The sequence below is a fragment of the Phoenix dactylifera genome, chromosome 16, assembly GCF_051530095.1.
Source record: "Phoenix dactylifera cultivar Ajwa chromosome 16, Ajwa_hap1_PhDact_Kaust_v1.1, whole genome shotgun sequence".
Lineage (NCBI taxonomy): Eukaryota > Viridiplantae > Streptophyta > Magnoliopsida > Arecales > Arecaceae > Phoenix > Phoenix dactylifera.
The window spans coordinates 9180543-9200914 of NC_143205.1; the positions used below are offsets into that span (position 1 = coordinate 9180543).

A 20372-nucleotide genomic window follows, 5' to 3' on the forward strand; every position below is an offset into this window, starting at 1 on the left:
ATATTTTTATATAATTGTAAATTATAAAGATTAAAAGTTTATATATTGTATTTCTTTCATAGTATACATGTTATAAATTGATAATAATAATACTCTTTTATCAAAGTAAAGTTTAGTAAAAATAGTAGACAAATATTATCTATCCTCTCTTTTATGTCTCCTATAACAAATAAAGGAGAGAATCATTTCCATCCATCCTTCAATGTTTCACCAAACACATGGGAGGATAGATGAATGACTCATCCATCCTCTCTCATCTATCTTTCCTCCCCTATCCTTCCATTCTCCAATTCATCCTTGGTACCAAACACAGAGTAAGATCAAGTCAGGTCGAGTTCTTGATGGGGTGAGCAAATTACCACCCCTAGCCCGAATCAAGCTGAAGGAAACCAAACTAGATAGCAAAATAGGTTCGCAATTAGATTAATTTCAATATATTGAAATTGATATGACTTAATCATTCTAGGTAAAGCTCGACCATATTTATATTATGGGGATTGATAACCTACTTTCTGTTATGATAGGTTATCAATCTATCTATTTTTTTCGTAGATAAAAAATATCCTTATTTTTTATAACTCTTAAGGATATTTTATGTCTTTTTACAATCTCACATTAACTCGCCCTCTCAACCCCCAATTAATACTCTCTCTCTCTCTCCAGTATATATATATATACATGTGTGTGTGTACATGTGTGTGTGTCTGTATGTATGTATGTTTATATATATATATATATATATATATATATATATATATATATATATATATATATATATATATATATATATATATATATATATACACACACACACACCCCCCAAAGAGAGAGAGTATTAACTGGGTGGTTAAGAGGGTGAGTTAATATGGGATTGTAAAAAGACATAAAATACCCTTAAAAGTGATAAAAAGTAAGGATATTTTTGTCTAATGAAAAATGGATAGATTGATAACCTAATTATAACCTACCATAACAGAGAGTAGGTTATCAATCCCCTGTATGTATATATATATATATATATATATATATATATATATATATATATATATATATATATATATATATATAATGTATGTGTGTGTGTATTACCAAACACATTTCCAATCCGATGTGGCACCATGCCGAAGGAACCCAACCCCTGAATCTCATCAATCTCCATGTGACACATTGGATAGGAAAAGTTTCCTGCTTGATCTGTGGACTAATTAATACCCAACAAAAGACAATGCTAGCCGCCTCCCCATCTCAGACTTCCTCAAAACTTTGGATACATAATGATGGGAGCCCATACCCGAACGGGAGTTAACGGAGAGTAGATACAATGCACGGAAGACGGTTGGAAGCTTACGAATGGATAGGTGATACCCCACACCTCTCTCCCAACTACCCTCCATTTCCATGCTGGCCCGGATGCTCATCAATTCTGTTCCAATCATCTCCTTAGTAAAACCTCATAACCGGATATATATTCCCATGCAAACGTCGCTTTAATATTCCTCAATTTCCTGCCCAGCAGCCCAGGATATCTTATACCAGGGCATTTTACTATACACACTTATGGATAAAATCAACAACTGGATATGGACTCTCCTCTGATTTCTTTTGCAGATAAAATTTGTAGATTTCCGACTCCACCCTCTTGTGCAGGATTGTTGGAGATTGGTATGCTCCTTGATTCTTTTTCTTTTTTTTTAAGATGATACATATTTACAAAAAAAGTTAATAGTTCAGCCAGTTGGATGGTTCTTATATGGCTAATCACACGAGACAACATTATGGGCCGGATTCAGCTATAGAGATTCATCTTTTTTATGAATATTTTATATTCTGATTCTCATAAATGTATCTATTTATGTATGGTATAATATATCCAATTCAACAAAAAAAAACTAAAAAGAAAAGCGGAACATATTAAATAATTTTGAATTGGCCTATTCCTTACTTCGATTTTTTTCCTCTTCTATGTTTTATTTGAATTTACTCTATCATGTTTTCTCCTTTAAGACGGGAGTCTTAATCAAGGAGGTGAATCTTGTTCCGAGTTTTCTAAGCTAATGCGTGCTGACCCAAACTTAACTAGCCCTGCTGGCACAACGGACGCCGGCCCGCATAGACCGGCATAGATGCTGGATTATTATTTTTTTTATGCGGCCTCCGTGGAGTCCTTAATTTTGTCCATCTCCTCTCCACACCTCAGCATAAATGGCCAGGGCCCACCTTTTAATCTCTCCGCGATAACGGAGCGGGCTCTCCTCTACTATATAAAGAGTGGGAGTCCCTGAAGATCTCCAGCGAGAGGCTTCTCTTCTAGTTCTATTGGAAGACTGCATTGTGTTTGGAGTTCCAGAGGAACTCTTTAGTGTCGCCATTGCCGTCCACTTGATCTTGATACAACCACCCCCACGCGACTTGTGACAAAGGACTCCAACTAGCACTTGGCCTCATCAACACTGCATGCAAGCAGAGATTTTGCTATATACTCAAACTAGTTTAAGGAGAAGGAAGGAGGAGGGAGGAGGAAGAATTGCCAAGCTCCAAAGGATGGAGAGGGGAGAGGAGGCTCCATTGACTCATGCCGACAACGAGGAGTTCCTTCGGATTCTTAGAGATAGGATGATAGAGTATGGAGAGAACTCCGCTTCACTCTTCTTTTTTTTTCTTTCTTTTCTCATCTTTCCTATTGTTCATTAATCAGTCGTTGGTATTGCAGGTTGGGCATTCAACTTCCAAAAATGGAGGTCCGGTTCGAGAACTTGTTCGTCGAGGCCAGCATGCACACGGGTCGGCATGCGCTTCCGACGCTGTTCAATGCCGTCATCAACAGTGTGCAGGTACTGGAATTCGTACCTGTTGATGAAAATACCTGTTTGTTTTTTTTTTAAATGCATCCTTAATGATAGTTTTGGTCGGTTTGTTCAGCAAAATTATTCTTAGTTTGATCAATAATATCTGTTTTAGGTTTTATCAATCATGGATATTTTAGAACTTCATGATCTAGGAAGAAGATGAAAGAGAGGTGATAAAGTGACAAGAACCTACTTTTTACTCGGAAGCTTATATATGCAATCAAGGACAGTTGACTCACACTAAAAGCACTTGCAGTGCATGGAGCAACCTCAGCCTTACATGCGGAATTCTGCATGAAATAGATGTGGAAATTTAAAAATATAAGAATGAAAATATAAGAATCATATTTATGTTAAAAGAAATGCATCAAAGAGCTGCAAAATCTAAAAATAATACCGCAACCAATAATTCCTTATCTTCTTGATCTTTGCTTTGGTAGAATTCTCTTCATTACCTCAATGAAGCATGTGGTCCCCCAATTCCTCTTTTTTTTTAAAAAAAATGAAAAAAATAGAACTAACAATCTACCATGCATTTTATTAAGAGAAAACACGAGGCGGAGAACATCAAAAAAACAAAAGAATGATTATGAAAATATTAAAATTACTTGCCAAAAAAAGGAAATTTTAAATTTTTTCTGTAACACTATAGATTGAGGCATTTCTATACTTTTCCTTTCTCCTTTCCATCCTAACACAAAGAGACCTTTCTCCCTTCTGTTTCAACATACAAATTCTATCAAGAAAACAAATACAGCAACCTCCCTCCCTCCCGAGATAGAGAGAAGGAAGTGGTGGTCTTGGATGGCCATTTGACAGCGATCGATCAAAATATCATGGTCAATATTTGTAAACACCCATGCGGACGTGTATTTAGTCCAACATCAGTTATTCGCTGGATAAATTTTAGGTATTTATACAGAATCAAGGAACTCAAATAATACCTTCCTGCTAGCTATTTTGAGTGAGGTCCTAGGTTGTTACAATGTTTGAGAGAAGTTTGGTAGAATTATTTTTTTCCAAACTTTGAGGGGATAACAGAAGAAATATTCTTTCAGTTCCATCTCTAGAACTCCTCTCCTCGTGAGAAGAAACCAATAAAAATAGAGTCCGAGTTATTAAGAACTCTTACATGTGGTCAAAAACATAACAACTTCGATTATAATATTATAAAGATAACGAATCCTATAAGACCGTAGGCTCTTCAGGATTCTTAAGTCTTATGGTAGAACATTGAAGTCTCCAAGCTGCTGGCTCTAAAGTCACTCTACTGCAATTTTAAAATAGATGGAGTTAGCCGCCCATGCAAAATCAGAGTCCACGTAAATTAAAATTCAGACTTCCGCACTAAGCTTTGAGAACTCATTTGGTTTTGCAAAAAAAAAAAAAATCTTCAAAATATTTTTTTAAACATTATTATTGAAAATATAATGTCTGATAAAATAATTTTTGGATACTAAGTTTTCTGAAAAGATTGTATAAAATATCTATGGTACTTTTAATAAAAAAATCTTATCTATAAAATTTGATGACTTAAGAATATTTTTTAAAAGAATAATTTCCAACTGATGTAAAAATGGCTCTTTCATGTATTTTATAATTTTTTTTATATGAAAACTCTAATTAAATAATAAATATTTTTTTGTTTTCTGTTGTCCTCACTTTTTTTTCCGCAAATCAAGCGTTCGTTGCAGCGTTATCTATATGTACGTCTATGGCTACGTGGCAGAGCTCCTTCTTGAAAAAGGACACATGATTGGCCCGTCTCCTTGCCGATGGTGATGGATTTGCAGGACAGTGTCCTTCCACGCAAGAATTTTTCACGTGTTATGAGAAGGATAGAGGAAAAAAATACTTAATGGTCACGTAGAATTTATAAGAAGAGAAGGACAAAAGAGTTTATTACGTATAGGTCATGTCTTTAGGACTATGGGCGATTATTTCTTCAATAGTTCTGTCGTTATTCTGACTTTGGACTCATGTTGTGGGGACCCAAAAGGTCTACATCCCTGTAGCTACTCCCATGGACCAATATTTTTCTGAGGAGAACCCCAAGGGCACATTGAATGATTAAAAAAAGATCCACAGTTTTAGAACTGCTTAGAATTACACATGACATCTAATAAACACCTCAAGGTCCACAACCAATCAATAAACCATCCTATAAATTTTAAGTAGCAATTTTTTTTTTTTCACTTCAACAGTAAGCAATTTCGATCGAATGGCAAGAGAGAGGATATATACCACCACATGTAAACAATGTAAAATCCACGACCTTGATGACTTAGTAACCTACGAATATATTGCGTCCATGCCATCTGAATTTTTATTTTTGATACCATAGAAATTCAAAATATTAGATACACATAGATACACATTATGAGGCTTACCTCGAACCCCTTCAATAATAAGATAGGAAACCCTAGGGCTAAACCCTGATTGGTTTAATAGGGATACCTAACCAATATATGACCACACATGTGGCAATCATTCTGACTTTTTATTTGGAAATTCAAGAAAAAAAGAAGAAAAAAAAAATCTGCATTGGGTTTCTAATTATGAAGTATCCACTTAGCATTTCTACCTTTTATTTTCATATATTTGAGAGGCGTATAAGTCTAATAGCAAATTCAAACCGTAATTGGTCATAATCAACATTAGCAGCTTATAGACATTTTTTTCTACACGGAACTCGTACCACAGCCTCCTCCAAGTCACCCATGACTCACTTGATATGAAGTTGAATCCGCATGCAGGAAACATGGAGCTTAACTTGCGTGCAGGCAAGAAAAGCCTACACAAGTTTGTAGGTTTGACACTTTCTTGAGTGCAAGAGAAAACAAAAGAAAGGAGATGACAAGAGAATGAAGAGATAGGGCAATGACATGGTATCAATATCCATGTAAATTTGTCACCAAGGTGGTAACATGGTTGGAACGGGGCTTAGATTCCACCGGAGTGATCCAGATTCGAAACGCGCGAGTCTTGATTAAACGAGGAGACCGGATGCCTCCTGCCTGGTTTGCCTGGTGGAGTCGTCATCTGGTCTGTCGATATCGAGATGGCATTGGGGTGACGTACTCACACGTGGGTAATGAACCCAGTGGGGAAAATCTATGGGTCGAAAAAGGTACGCAGAAACTTGCGATATATATTGAACATTTCCTGGTGGAAGGGGGGCCCACTGGGGGCTGCTACGCGGGTGAGGTTTTCTTCCCCCCTCCCTCCTATTTTTTACCAAAAAAAATATCCACGTAAATTTCTTGGTAAACCAATACATCATTAAGATGTAAGAACTCTTCCAGATAAATCAAATAGGATCGAGGACCTTAATGTCTCCCAAATTTGGAAATCCCTTTCATCTTCGTCCAACGACATGTCATCCCAATAATATCCATCACAACTACCCTCCACCCCAGCTGCCGTATTGTCTCCATAAAGATTGGTCTACGCCACCTTGCATGATTTGTTACGTTACTGGTTTCTTTGCTGTCGCATCATAACATTATAACAATGATGCCTTGAGATTGGTCTTGCATCTAATACACACAAAGTTTAAGCATGATAGACCAAAATCTATGCTTGTATGCTTATAACATGGGTTCAACCCATTACCCATGTTAGCTATGACTATCATGTATCCTAAATATCTATATTAATTTATGGAATATACCATGTTAAATACATTTTTAAGTTAGATTTAATTTTATTGTTACAAACCATTATATGCCATGTTTTCTTTTATTCTTTAGTTATATATGATTTACAAGTGAAATTTTAAAGGGGTTGCTGGGTGTGTATTGTAAGATAAATGTATAAAATAACTAGGTTAATTACGGGCTCGTATTTTCCAACCTGAGTATAAATAGGTCGGTATTTGTTTGGGATGACAGGGGCCTAAGTAATAATTGAAGCGGCTAATTTGGGTTGCTTTGTAATGGATCAGAGAATTTGTTCATGAATTCCATGAGGGAAAATATCTTAGTGCCCCTTATTTGAACACCTACAATTCTTCAAGCTGATTAATGCAACCTTGGCAACTTATTAATTAACCATACCCCATATCTTGTATCGACTCCCGCGAGTTACACCAATTATCTCTTTGCACCATGCATGCTGTAGGAAACACTTTAAATCATTTCAAAGGATAGGGTTCCGGCGAATTGTTCCTTTACATTCATTTGAAAAGTAAAGAACTTTTTCTTTAGTAGAATTCTTAACGAATTGGCTTAGCATGAAGCTAAATCAACCTCGGTCTAGAACTGAAGTATAACCATCAAGATCTTGAAATAAAAATACCAAATTAAGTTTAATCAGAATTTTTTGTCACAATTTAGCCCATAACAGTTAGAAGATTGAAATATCACTTTCAAGAAAGTGGCCTTGCGAAATTAAACTTGAGATAGGCTGAGTGATTAGGATAAAGGCTGAGCCAGAAGAGCTAATAGGCTAATGGATTCAACCATTAATGAGTTATATGAAACCATGAATGGGCCAAACTGTTGAATGTTTATTGTTATTGGAAAGTCGTTGCTTACAGTGTCCTTACATGATTTGTTACTTTCCTGGTTACTTTTCTGCCGCATCATAACAATGATGCCATTAGATTGGTCTTGCATCTAATACACAAGGTTTAAGCAAGATAGACCAAAAACCCAATTCCAACATACGTGGAAGTCCGGAAAAAGGAGAAAGCCTGAGCCTGACTTGTAAAAACCCATGACAGGAGGTTTTCTATTTATATCCTAGAAAAATACCTAAGCCAAATCACCTTTTTAAATGGATTATTTGTTGATCAACAACTAGACATATAATTAATCCAAAAAAAACAAGGTAGACAACTCAAATATGCTTGATAACAATTTACATGAGGTGTCTTTATTGTAACCCATCTGCTTCCTAGTGAGATAGCTTCACATTAATCTCTTAAAGTGGAGATCTCTGTGTTGAGTTCCTCCTGAGGTGTTTGCAGGAAACTTTTAGACACCTTAATGCAGATGGCATCATGGGAATGATGCATCAACCCATGATTTGGGAGCTTCGTCGAGTACAATTCAATGTATTTTGAAAACTGGCAAGCTGTTTGGTTCCTAGGTCAAACCAGTCCAACTGGCTGATCCGACTGACAACATCAGCTTGACATCATGATGGCATCATAAATATATTTTTACTTTTCAACAAATCTAAATATAGGAAAAAATAACAAAGACAAAAATAATATGAATCTAGCTCAATATCATAATATAAATCTAGCTCAATATAATAAATCCTAGCCAATCCATAAATTATGATCCCAACAAAGTCCTCATACAGAGTTCAAATCCATGTGCAAATACATCATCCAAACAAAGTTACACATACGATTCAAATTAAATTATTCAAATACATCATCCTAGCAAATCTATCAACCATCATCGTAACAAAGTCCGCATACATAATCCAACAATCCATAATTCAAGTACCATAGTCACATGCAGTTTAGGGTGCAGTACTTTGGTGATTAATGTTTGTACGATTCAAAACTTGTATCATCTGCATGCCTTGATCAATTAAGGAGCATTATATTTTGAAGCTCATGTGTCTCTATCCATTCAGCCCCATTCATTTAACAACCATGCAAAACGATACAAAGCTTCGAACAATAAGCACCTACTAAGAAATGATGATCAACATTTCTAATAGGATAATGCAAGGTACTTATTAAGAAATGATGAACATAAAATTAGTCTATCGAGTCTAGATTCTGTAGTAGGAACCCAGCAAATATAGTACATGGTACTAATCTGATATAAGGTACATGAAAATGTCACAAGATAGAAGTCCATTAGCACATATACTGGAATATCATGCAAGAACTTCAGAAAGTAGAATCAGACCAATTAAGAGGATGCAAGCTACGAGATGGGTATCGCAGTGGGTAACTACAAGAATAATAATGAAAAACTGATAGGATTTGCAAAAAGAAACAATGACATCTTTCAATATAAATCTTCAACCACCTGTGCTAGCTAAACCTTCTGCAATTGCATTTGAACTAATCTCTCATTACAACTTCACTTCAGAAAACACCACAGTAGTTCACCCCGGAATTCAGTGGAAGAAGAGAGTTCAAATAATCATCAATTGGTGCCAAAATATGGTGCAATATTTGTACAAATAATCATTGAAGAATTAGGGTTTCCCAATGACTAAAAGAATTTTTTTTATTAAAAAAAAAGGGGCTAAACCGGACTGGACCAGCCAGACTGACTAGTTTGTCCAATTTTCCTAGGTTTGACCGAGTTTTGACTACCTTTTAAATATCCTTTGAACTGGACAGGCGATCGGTTCCCAATTCGACAGGTCGAACCAGCCAGTCTAGTCCGATTTTAAAAATAATGGTACAAATGTAGTGCAGGAGAGCAGAGCTTTAGTAATGTGGTTAAGAAAATGCTCCACGATTGAACATATTATAAGTAGCTTGGTTGGGCATTGTTCCTGGTCTAGGCTTGTGGATGCTCACCCATGCTAGTTGTTTGGCTATAGGACCTAAGCGTTATCAAGCTGAAAAATATTGTACTAGCAAAATAAAGCTCTTTTTTTTGAGATAGCAGTAAAGCTCAAATATCAATAAAAAAAGGAAGGAAAAAACAAACGCGCATATTGCAAGTTAATTGAAAACAAATGGCTATTTTCTTCAATGTTTCAAAGAAATTCATACTTTCTGATATTAAGTTAGTTTTATTTTTCATTTTTTGAGAGTAAAATATGGGTTCGCCATTGATATATTTTATGTGAAAGAAAATGTTCTACCAAGAAAAAAGAAAGGAAATGAGTGCAAACATTAAACATTTAAAAGAGGAAGCTGAGATACTAAAGGATATAAGATTTTTCTCAAATGGACCAACATTACACTCAAACTTCTCAGAATAAACATAACTCTATTCTTCCAGCCGGACTACATCTCATGAACAACTGAAGCCAATTCTTACTCTTCCAATTGAAGATTTTATCATTCCTTTGAAGCCATAATTTCCACCAAATGACCATAATTTCAACCAGAAAACGATGTCAAGTTAGTTATTTGGATCTTAATGAATATAAAGGTATTTCTTCTACTCGGATGAATATTACCTGGATAGTTATTCTGATTTCTTCTACTCAGATGAATAATACCTGTATAGTTGTTCTGTCAAAAGTATATATTTTATCATTCAAGAAGGGCCATAAGCATTGTACTTTAAAAACTATAGAAAAGGTAACATTTTGTATTCTTTTATATTGCAATGATATCATGTTATAAATTGGATGATTTGTTTCAAGTAGTGAACTTTTATAGATATATGCTCTTATTTGTAGCATCAATTATATTTCCTTAGCATAGGCTGTTCCCTCCAAGTTGCATAGAAACTTGACTAGAGTTAATGATTAATGATGCTAGCACTCTTCTGAAAAAATAAAAAAGTTTAATGCTATCACACTGCAAGTTTTCCAACTTCTAATTCAGATAGGAGATCAATAGATAAACATGTAATATGAAACAGGAAATGATGGGATTTTTGAACTTCAGCCCTACAAAGAAGAGATCTATCAAACTTCTCGATGGAGTGAAAGGGTTAATAAGGCCATCAAGGTTAGGAATCATGCTATGCTTATTTGAACATTTTCTTGGAAAAAATTGTTTCTTTCATATCTTCATACAACAAATATGAATTTGTGATCATAATTTCAAAGCTTTCTTTTATTCATACGGTATGTTTATTCAATGAATTAATCATCAGCATCTCAAAATAGGAAAAATATGTGTGTTGCATAAACTTTAACCAAGTGTAAGCACATATGCTCCATGTGTGCACATAAATCTACAAGCTATATTTAGAATAATGAATACTAAATATCTCAGTCATGAAATAGTTATTGGATCTTGTTTACAGTGAAAGAAACTAAGGTCATATTAGTTTTATTTTTTGTTCCCGGTATTCTTTGATAGGGTGGAGGGTAGATGGGGCTTATAGGCAACTTTTAGCCACATAATCGATAGCCTTTCCTAAAACTTCTAAATTGTATCAGCTCAGCACAATATAGACTGGCATGGCCCCAAACTCCAGGATTTAATACAAGAACGTGCTATTTATTTCAAAGACGTATTTTACAAAGTGGATTACACACTTTCCAAAGTATTTTGAAATAATTGTCATAAATATAGATTCTATGTAGTTAAAAATACTCTGGTTAGGTTGAGGTTACTTGTTGAATCTAAGTCTAACAAGAAAGTCCTTCTCAAACATAATCTTCTCTAACACCCGACGAATAGATAATTTATACATCAAAACATAGACCTAGAACCCTTTAATAGGTCCAAGTAACCCTAAATCTTTTATATAACCTGTCTTTTGTACAATTAATAAGAAACTTTACTAGGATCAAATTATCATCTTTAGTTACATACTAAGTACTTGGCTCTTAGTACTAAAAATATTAAATATAAGAAAGAGAGTCTTTTTACCTTTCAAAAAAGTTGTCTTTAAGAATGATAAGGAAAGTGATAGCAAAATAATGATCTAATGAAACCAAAATAAAAGATGATGTATGCACTAGTAAAGTTGAAGTGCTGCTTAAACAAGTGGCATTATATGCCTTCCAATTCATCATTTTGTAAACATTAACATGAGTCATTTTTATATCTTCATGAATTTTTAATGTTTTACCTTTCTTTTTTAAATGCTGTACAACTTAATCTCTTAATTCAAATTCTAAGTAGTTTAGTTATTTACAAGATTCACTCTTGACCATGAAAGGCGAAACCATCCTAAACCGCCTGATTCGGGACATTACCGAACCATACCGAAGGCAGACCGACACGGTTCTACACCTTGGTTCAAGAAATCCAGGAGGGAGGGGGACAGGGAGAAGGAGAGAAAAAAAGAGGGAGAGAGAGGAGGGAGAAAGAGAGAGAGAGAGGCCGAGAGAGGGAGAGAGAGGGTTTTCGAGCCCCAATCTCCTCTAGCCGCACGAAAATAGGTCCGCGACTATTTTTGTGAAGCCGAATGAGATGGGGGCTCGGAAGCCCTCTCGGCCTCTCTCTCTCTCTCTCTCCCCCCTCCTACTCGCTCTCTCCCTCCCTCCCTCTCCCTCTCTGCCACTTTTTCTCTCTATCCTTCTCCCTCTCACCCTCCCTCCTCAGCATTGGCTATATAAGTTCAGAACAAAACGACACGGTTACCATACCGTACCACCAGACAACTGATATCAGATCTAGTACCGGTACAACATACCTTGCTCTTGACCTTCATACAGTAAGTCTTTTCGAATTAGCTAACCAATATTAATTTTTATTACTACCTCACATTTACAACCATCCAATATAAATGGAAAAGACTTATCCACCAACTTATTTAAGAGTCAAACAAACTAAGAAAAAAACCTAAATCATTTTGCCCATAGATTTTCTCCAATCAACTAATTAATATGAACTTGCACAACTATTATGCCTTTATAACTATCTAATGTAAAAGGATAAGAATTTCTTTCACCACCTTCTCTAGGATTTAAACATACTCAAAAGAAAAACTAAAATATTTTGCCTTGCAATCAACTTTTAAAACTTAATGAAGTGTCACATGAAGTTAGAATCTAGCCATATTGAATAGTATCAGTAACTCATTTCTCACTATATTATAGAATATGTAAAATGAATAGGTAGATTTTAATACCTAAATAATGATATCTTAATTCACTAAATATATAAGAAACGACATAAAAATTGATCTAATAATATGGCATTTTCCTCTTCAATTATTCTATGACTAACATGATGGATTGCAAATTCTAATATATTATTAAAAAATTTATCAAGTTATACCAAGAGGATCGATCAATGAACATATATTTTTAAGTCAAAATTATTATTCTACTCATGATTTTGATTCAATTAGTTCAAGACCACATGCAAATGCAAAGAATTCTTTTCTACATTTTTATTTTCTATCGTAATATTAATATACTTTATTGCTGGAAAAATATTATTATTGTGATGAATAATAAGACTTCATAAACATGTTTCTTCTTTTCTTTCCATATACTTAAACACTCTATTAGAAAAATATTTGAAACGATATTTTTCCCTACAAAAATTGATATCTGTAAACCATCAACAAAGCACGAAAAAGGTATGAAATCAATCTATTGACAACTTGATGAGATGAAAGATACTGAGTTACATGAATTTTCATAATAAAACAAGATATTCATTTTTTAAGTTTGAAAAAAAAATATTCTGATATTTTTATTGAATTTTGAGATAAAATATTTAAAGATTTAATCTATATAATTAAAAAATTTAAGATGACATTTGATTAACAAAGAATTTATGTGATATTGTCCTTTTAAAATTCAAAACTACAAAACACCAAATTTGTTAGCTCCTATAGAAAACTACATAACTCGTCTTTCTGCATATACTGCTTTAAACCTTTAACTAAATTATCTTTTCTGATATGTCGTTTGATGATACAATAAACTAAACAATTTTTAGGAAAAATTTTTCAAGCATTGACTACTCAGTTGTCGAATGTGAATTAGTATAACAAAGATTTTACATAGTGTTTACTTATAACTTTGCATATCAACATCCACGAGAATCTATAAATAAAATATTATTGGAGAAAAGGTCTTGAATTAAATATGTGAATTGAAGAAAAGAATTTTTTATGGGCACTGGACTTATTAGTTGCCCTAGTTCACAAATAAGCTTAGATGGATATGCACGTGCTAGTTTTAATAACAACAAATGTAGAGCGATGCCATTTTTTCATTATCCTACATATAGTCATTTATATTAATTACTGATATCATGATCCTAATTTCTATAACTAATCAGCCCTTGTGATATTGGATGAGGCAAATTATAGATATGCCATATCTAAACTGATGTAGAGCCAATTTGATGAACCGTTAGAACAATTGAGTTATGTCTAAATTGAAGAACATAACTTATTTGATAATCTTAGTCAACTTTTAATTTAATTATGTTATATGAATTCTTATAGGGCTTTGCACAATCTTTCCTTCAAAATATGAAACCTTACAATATTCAGAAAACAAATATCAGGAAATTTTTATTTAAGTTTAAAAATGAATGTGAACATAAACTTATATGATTGAAGCTATGTATTCATTCTTATCTATTGATATTAAATATTAATTTTGAATTGATTTGCATAATATAAACTTATATATCTAAAATTATTAATTCAATTTTATCTTACAACAAATAAATGTCTTATTATCAGGATGACACTTGTTCTTGGACCACCAGGATCAGGAAAGTCAACATTATTGAGAACTTTGTCAGGAAAATTGGATCCCACCCTAAAAGTAAGTAATAATTCAGCACTTTTGCTTCCTAAATGATTATCATGAATCTTAATTTTGAAATGCTTATATCCATATATTTCTTTTAGTAGTTTAATTGGTTCAATATTAATTTTTTCCCTAAACCTACATATGCAACTAGTTCACTGGAAGAGTCACATATAATGGTGAAGAACTTAGTCCTTCCACCCCTCAATGCGTCAGTGCATATGTTAGCCAACATGACCTCCATCATGCTGAGATGACAGTGAGGGACACATTAGATTTCTCTGGACGCATGTTTGGAACCAGTAAAATATTTGGTAAGGATTATGAAATTTATATCTGTTCATCATGCTTAAAGATTAATGATGTGCTTCCATTGCTACATAAGCATTTTCTTTTCATGACAAATTCTAAGTTGTGTTCTAACATGTGTTTTACAGAAAGAACGGAATCATCATATGCTCTTGTTATTTACCTTTAAATAATCGAGACTTATATCAAAGTAATGCTAAAAAAAAAAGATCTTCACAGAATCCTAGTGGGATAATTTTTTTTTAAAAAAAAGGCATATTAAATATAGTGGGATAAACTTCAATATAAGATGTTTCCAGACAGACAGATGAAGCTTCAAGAAAGCAAGAAGAAGACACTAGAAAAGCATTGGAGAAGCAAGGAAGAGAAAACAATAATGTGGTGCTTTGCAGTAGCATTTAGAAATTAATGAGAAATATATCCAAAAGGCATCAAAACCTTTGACAAATAAATAATTAAGTTGGTGTTTCCTCCATAAACATACATTATATTCATGATGTACGTGCACAAAAGCATATGTGAAGACCAATAATGATATAGGTACCCATATTGTGATACACATATACACAATCATATTGAACTATACTACATGCACGCATTTAAAAATTTAAGCGGAAAAAGCTTTTTAAAAATTGAAAGAAAGCACTATAATTCAAAAACATTTATAGAAAATGTTCTTAATTGCGACTAGATTTCATTAGGCATTCATCTAATGTTTATAAGGAAAAAGTAGTGTTATATTTTTAGTAACTAATATATGTGTTATCGCTAGCTAAATATCAATTTACTTCTACTAAAAAAATCAAATTACTTGACTAGCATCATTTGGTAACTTGAATTAATTATTTGGTTGTGTTTATCTTAGAGATGTTGGGGGAAGCATTTGAAAGGAAGAATGGCACCATCAAAAACAAAATAGATTTGGAGAGAGATGCCATTATAAAGGTGATGGTTTAGTTTATCATTTCTTTCTTATGCTAGGCCTCATAATTAAGATATAGCATCTATCATACTGACTTTTCTTTTATGCCAATTTTATACAGGCCACCACTTGTGGAGAAAGCAAAAACCCTACAACAAATTATATCATCAAGGTATTATTTTTTAACATTTAAACTATTTTTAACTTCTTCATAAAATAAGAAATTTTTGGACTAAAAAACTTTTAATTTATTTAGCGCAAACATACTGCATTTAACTCCATATGAATGCATAACTTGAAAGGAGCACGACTTGCATAATATAATATAGAACATGATTCTAGATTCTTTCATGGTAAATAATAAAGAAAAATTACAAATGATTCTTCTAACATTACTAATTTGATAGTAATTAATTTGATATCATGAAAAGAAAAATTGACAATTGTTGTATCATCATGATAATCAAGTTTTTGAAGCACCATATCTTGATAGATTGTGGCTTAACATTACCCAACCTCAGAAGAAACTTGAAAATTATATTAGCCATAGGAAGTACCAACGTGAATTTAACACTGAACGATGCAGAGGTAATAACAAGAAAACATATTGGGCACTTCTTTAAAAAGAAAACCGCGATGAACACTTCCTATCGATAAAAGTTCTTAGAAAGAGGTGCAGATACTCGGTTAGAAATTGTTGTAAGGACAATCAACAGTGACACGTGAAGTAGCTTCATAAAGAAGGTTTTATATTCTATTGATGATTGAGCAAGAAGATTTCAAATATGCATGTAGTTTCTCCAATATCACTAGAATAGAATCAATCGTACTTTATGTTAGATGGATATTTGTTTTGGAGTTCATTTTTTTTTAAACAAGCTCTGTGATTTTAAGTACTAGAGCCCAAGACTCCAAGATAAGCTTATGGACAAGGTTTGCAATCTTGGTATCAGGTACAGTACCAGCTTGGTACTGAGTCAATACGATATGGTACCATACCCCTTGATACTCGGTAGCTTCTACATACTAGCATGGTACTAGTTCACTATTTTTTGTTTTTTCAATTTTTTGGTGGTTATGATTATTTTGAGGCATAGGGATCTTGGAAATGTGAATTTAAGATTGTTTTGATGTTATTTTATTTCATATTGGTCCTGGAGACCTTATGATTGCTTGATGACATGTTATAAACCACCTCATTCAGTACCATGAATTACATAAAGTGGATCTACATTTTTTTAAAAAAATCATATTTTTAGACATATAAGTGACTTTATAATTTAATTTCACTTAATGCATGCGATAATTTATAAAAAAAAACAAAAAAAGCATGTCCTAGAAAACATGTCCCAATTACCAATGCATTGTCATATTTTTCATGATTTGTAGTTGCATTAATAATTTTTTAGAATTAAACACTTAAAATTTGATAATTTATATTGTAATGCAAAAAATGGCTGGATTACTTCAAAAAATACATCTAAATTATCTTCATAGAATAATAACCTTTAATTTTTCAGTTTTAATAAATAATTTTAATTTAATTAAAAATAATATTTAATTATAAAATAGTATAAGATTAATTTTAATTTGGATTAATGTAGAATCCTACTTAATTTTAATGGATTAATGTAGAATCCTACCATGGTACTTCATATATATTTTCATCCTATAGATGTCTTAATCACCACTAATTTTTGAAATTTATTTGAGTTTGAACTTAAATCTGGGTAGCCATAACTATGTCTAAATTTAAATAAATTGTTGCCAAAAAAGACAACTAATAAGATACACAAGCCCAAACATACTACCTTTTCAATTTAAGATATTGTTTTTTAACAAAAAATATTTTTTAATTAAAAAATTACATGATCAGCAAAAAACATGACTTCTTCGGTGCATATATTACCATAAAAGAAAAAAGGAGAAGAATGAAAAGGAGAGAGGGGATTATCCTAATCTTGGCCTAGATTGGGGCTCAAAACCACAAAAAATCCTTTCTCCCCTGATTTTCCTCACCCTCCCATCCTTCCTTCATGTTCTCAGCAGAAAAAAGAGGAGAAAGGCATTAAGATGTTCCTCCTTTTTTACTCACGGGAGGGCTCGGAACCGACTTGAACCAAGTCATACCGAGAAGAACCAACGGTTCAACTCTGTTTGGACCAGTTTGGACTGAGTTTCGAACCAAACTAGCAAACCGACCTGGTTTTTTATCAGTTTGGTTTGGTATACCCTAAGATGGGCGGTTCAAGTCAGTTTTGCAAACCTTGCTTGTTTGAAAGCTTTTATGTAAGAATTTACAAAAATCCAAGACTTCAAGAAAAGCTTGAGGAAAAGCTCTCCTATATAGAAATTTAGCATAAATTGATGGCCTCTTGTAATGATTCTATAGCAAAGTTCACAATCCAAGTCAAACTAAAGATGAAATTATTCTTAAAAGTAGTCCATTTTGAGAAAATGACCAATAATTCCCAATATAAGATATTCAAACTGATCACCACTTTCATTTAAGCTTAACAAGAATCAATAACATATCGAATAGTTGTCGACTAATAAACATTGCAATGCAATTATTACAAAGTGATTGTATCAGTAGTATTTGTTTTGTCTTTAATATGTCAATCTAAATAGAATTTTATTAACTTTTTTGGGCTTCTTATAACCTATTATACTCTACAGATGCTTGGCTTATATGAGTGTGCCGATACCATTATAGGAGATGAGATGAGAAGAGGAATTTCTGGGGGGCAAAAGAAAAGAGTGACCATTGGTACGTGCTTAATTAATCTTACTAAGTTTTCTCATTATAATTGTGTAATAAGATTGCTCTTTTGATAGGAGCTTTATTTCTTCCTCAGAGTCTGTTTTAAAAATATTAACAAGTACCCATGTTTTTTGCAATATTACAGAGAACAATATAACCTATTGGCATTGTGAATTTGTTATTTACATAAAACTAAAAATATTATTACTATTCTAGTGATTACTAAGATACTTATATGTAGTAAGTGACCTAGCACAAGGCTTGAATAGATCAGTATTAGAAAGTAAGAAATTTTTATCAAATAAATTAGTTCTTCTTGAAGAAGTTACATATTAACATCTTAGCATGGTTCTTGCTTCTCCCCTTACAATTTAGTTATGTTTATACTCAATTCAATTAGATAATATTATACTTACATATAAATTATTTTATTGACAAATAGAAGACAAATATTTAACTAATATGGTTCTCTCTCACTCTCTCCTTATGCATGTATTTATGTAAAAGAAGACTCACCCTCCATTTGTGTGTATGTACATATGTAAATCAAGTTAGACAAACTAGTTAGACTAGATTAGAATAAAAATAAATGCTTACAACATCCAGTTCATTTAGGAACCGAGAATATCAAATTGGTGAAAGTTAATTAAAGAAAAGTACCACCAATTATTTTAGCCATTTTAGTTTAACCATGCCATTTCACTTTGTTCTCTTACATAAATAGTGTGCTTCTGCCCATATTAAATTATCACAGCTACTATAAGTACAAGAAGAAAGCATGTCCTCAAGATAAAATACAAAATTTAAAGTTAGTCATTGAAGTAACATTAAAAAATTCATAAGTAGTTTTTAAAGAAGAGATTTTGTTATGACAAAAGACTAGGTTCATTTTTTAAATAATGATCATATATCACACTTATTAGCACTATTTGTTATTTCTTCTACACAAAAGCCGTTAAAAAGTTCATGAAGGTTAGTAATAATAAAAATAGCAAAAAAGAAGGCATAATATACTTCAAGATTATATGGTAAAAGTTTATATAGGTACCACTAAACTATACAAAATTAATTATAAGTCCTTATGATTAATTACTATCTAGATCAGAGTTGTGATGCATTAAAAAACTAATTCAAACATTAGTTGGAGGCTAGGTTTGCCATCTCAACACCGGACCTCGTATCGGTGCCATACTAGCACAATGTCGGTATGGTACAGTACAAATTTTTTTTTTTGCATACCGAATATCAGTATGCCATCTGTACCGGGTGCCGGTACCATAACCGATACGGTATGGTACGTTCCGTACCGTCTGTTTTGGGCCGGTACAGCGTACCATGCTTGAAAGTGTCATATGGAAGGAAATGGACATGTTCAAATGGCTTTTGTTGTCAAAAACTTACAATCCAAAACATGATGGCCCTGAGCAATCAGAATTTCATGTTTAAATCACAATCAGATGGTATTCAAGGTCTAATCCATATTAGAAATCTTAGGATCATATAAATTATAAGATCATATGAATTATAAGACCAAACTTCAACATGTTATTAACATATTGAACAATGTTGAATGTCCATTTTATGATTAACTTGACCTTTTTAATTGCATTTGTTATTCATGAGCTGATGAGCCTATATATCATAAGACTAACAATCCAATTAAGTTCTAAGATAAACATAAAGGAAAACTGGAAGGTCAAGGAACTAAAAGCTAAAAGCAAAATTTCATATCCTTACAATGTTCTATTTAAAAGATGCATATATTGATATATTTGGAGTGATAAATCATGGTCTATTGAGTATAAAAAATTATGGTTTACTTTGCCTGCGGAAGCATAAAAGCTCCCACCTATGATGCCATAGGTTAACTATAGGACAAAAGAGAATTAATTTTCTCTTTTAGAAGGAAAAGGAAAGGAAACAAATTTACATATAAAGTCTGATAATGATGATGGAAACATCGTCAGTTATTTTTATTTGTTCTTTGGGCCTGAGCCATCATATTTCCTTCTTTTTTTTGAAATTAGGAAAGGTTATCATACTGACCTGTATCACCGTATATGCATATATTTTATACCTAGACATGCTTGTTCTACTGAGAAGCCACATGCAAAGCAAAGAGCCACATCTCTCCCCCAAAAGCCAACAGAAGAGATAGAGAGAGATTGGACATCCACCTAGAGTTTTTGGT

The 20372-nt window shown here is 32.9% G+C and overlaps 1 protein-coding gene and 1 long non-coding RNA gene across 6 annotated transcripts in view; one reads left to right on the forward strand and one right to left on the reverse strand.

Annotated features, from left to right (window-relative positions):
- The first annotated feature begins 2292 nt into the window (after nucleotides 1-2292).
- LOC103696677 (ABC transporter G family member 45-like) overlaps nucleotides 2293-20372 on the forward strand; it is a 33271-nt gene continuing 15191 nt past the window's right edge. Inside the window, exons 1-8 of one of the 2 annotated variants that reach the window (XM_008778363.6) lie at nucleotides 2293-2621; nucleotides 2711-2831; nucleotides 10370-10458; nucleotides 14117-14201; nucleotides 14341-14500; nucleotides 15361-15440; nucleotides 15539-15589; nucleotides 18097-18187. In XM_008778363.6, coding sequence (XP_008776585.6) covers nucleotides 2455-2621; nucleotides 2711-2831; nucleotides 10370-10458; nucleotides 14117-14201; nucleotides 14341-14500; nucleotides 15361-15440; nucleotides 15539-15589; nucleotides 18097-18187 — 844 coding nt within the window. In that variant the 5' untranslated portion in view covers nucleotides 2293-2454. Of the gene's footprint in view, nucleotides 2622-2710; nucleotides 2832-10007; nucleotides 10459-14116; nucleotides 14202-14340; nucleotides 14501-15360; nucleotides 15441-15538; nucleotides 15590-18096; nucleotides 18188-20372 lie in introns of those variants that run through there. The other variant, XM_089927964.1, reaches the window with a different exon arrangement.
- The window catches only part of LOC120105452 (uncharacterized), a 44217-nt gene continuing 31972 nt past the window's right edge, over nucleotides 8128-20372 (reverse strand). For 3 of the 4 annotated variants that reach the window (XR_015974179.2, XR_016398782.1, XR_016398784.1), the window contains exon 5: nucleotides 9056-10014. This is a non-coding gene — a long non-coding RNA (uncharacterized LOC120105452). Of the gene's footprint in view, nucleotides 8496-9055; nucleotides 10015-20372 lie in introns of those variants that run through there. The other variant, XR_016398783.1, reaches the window with a different exon arrangement.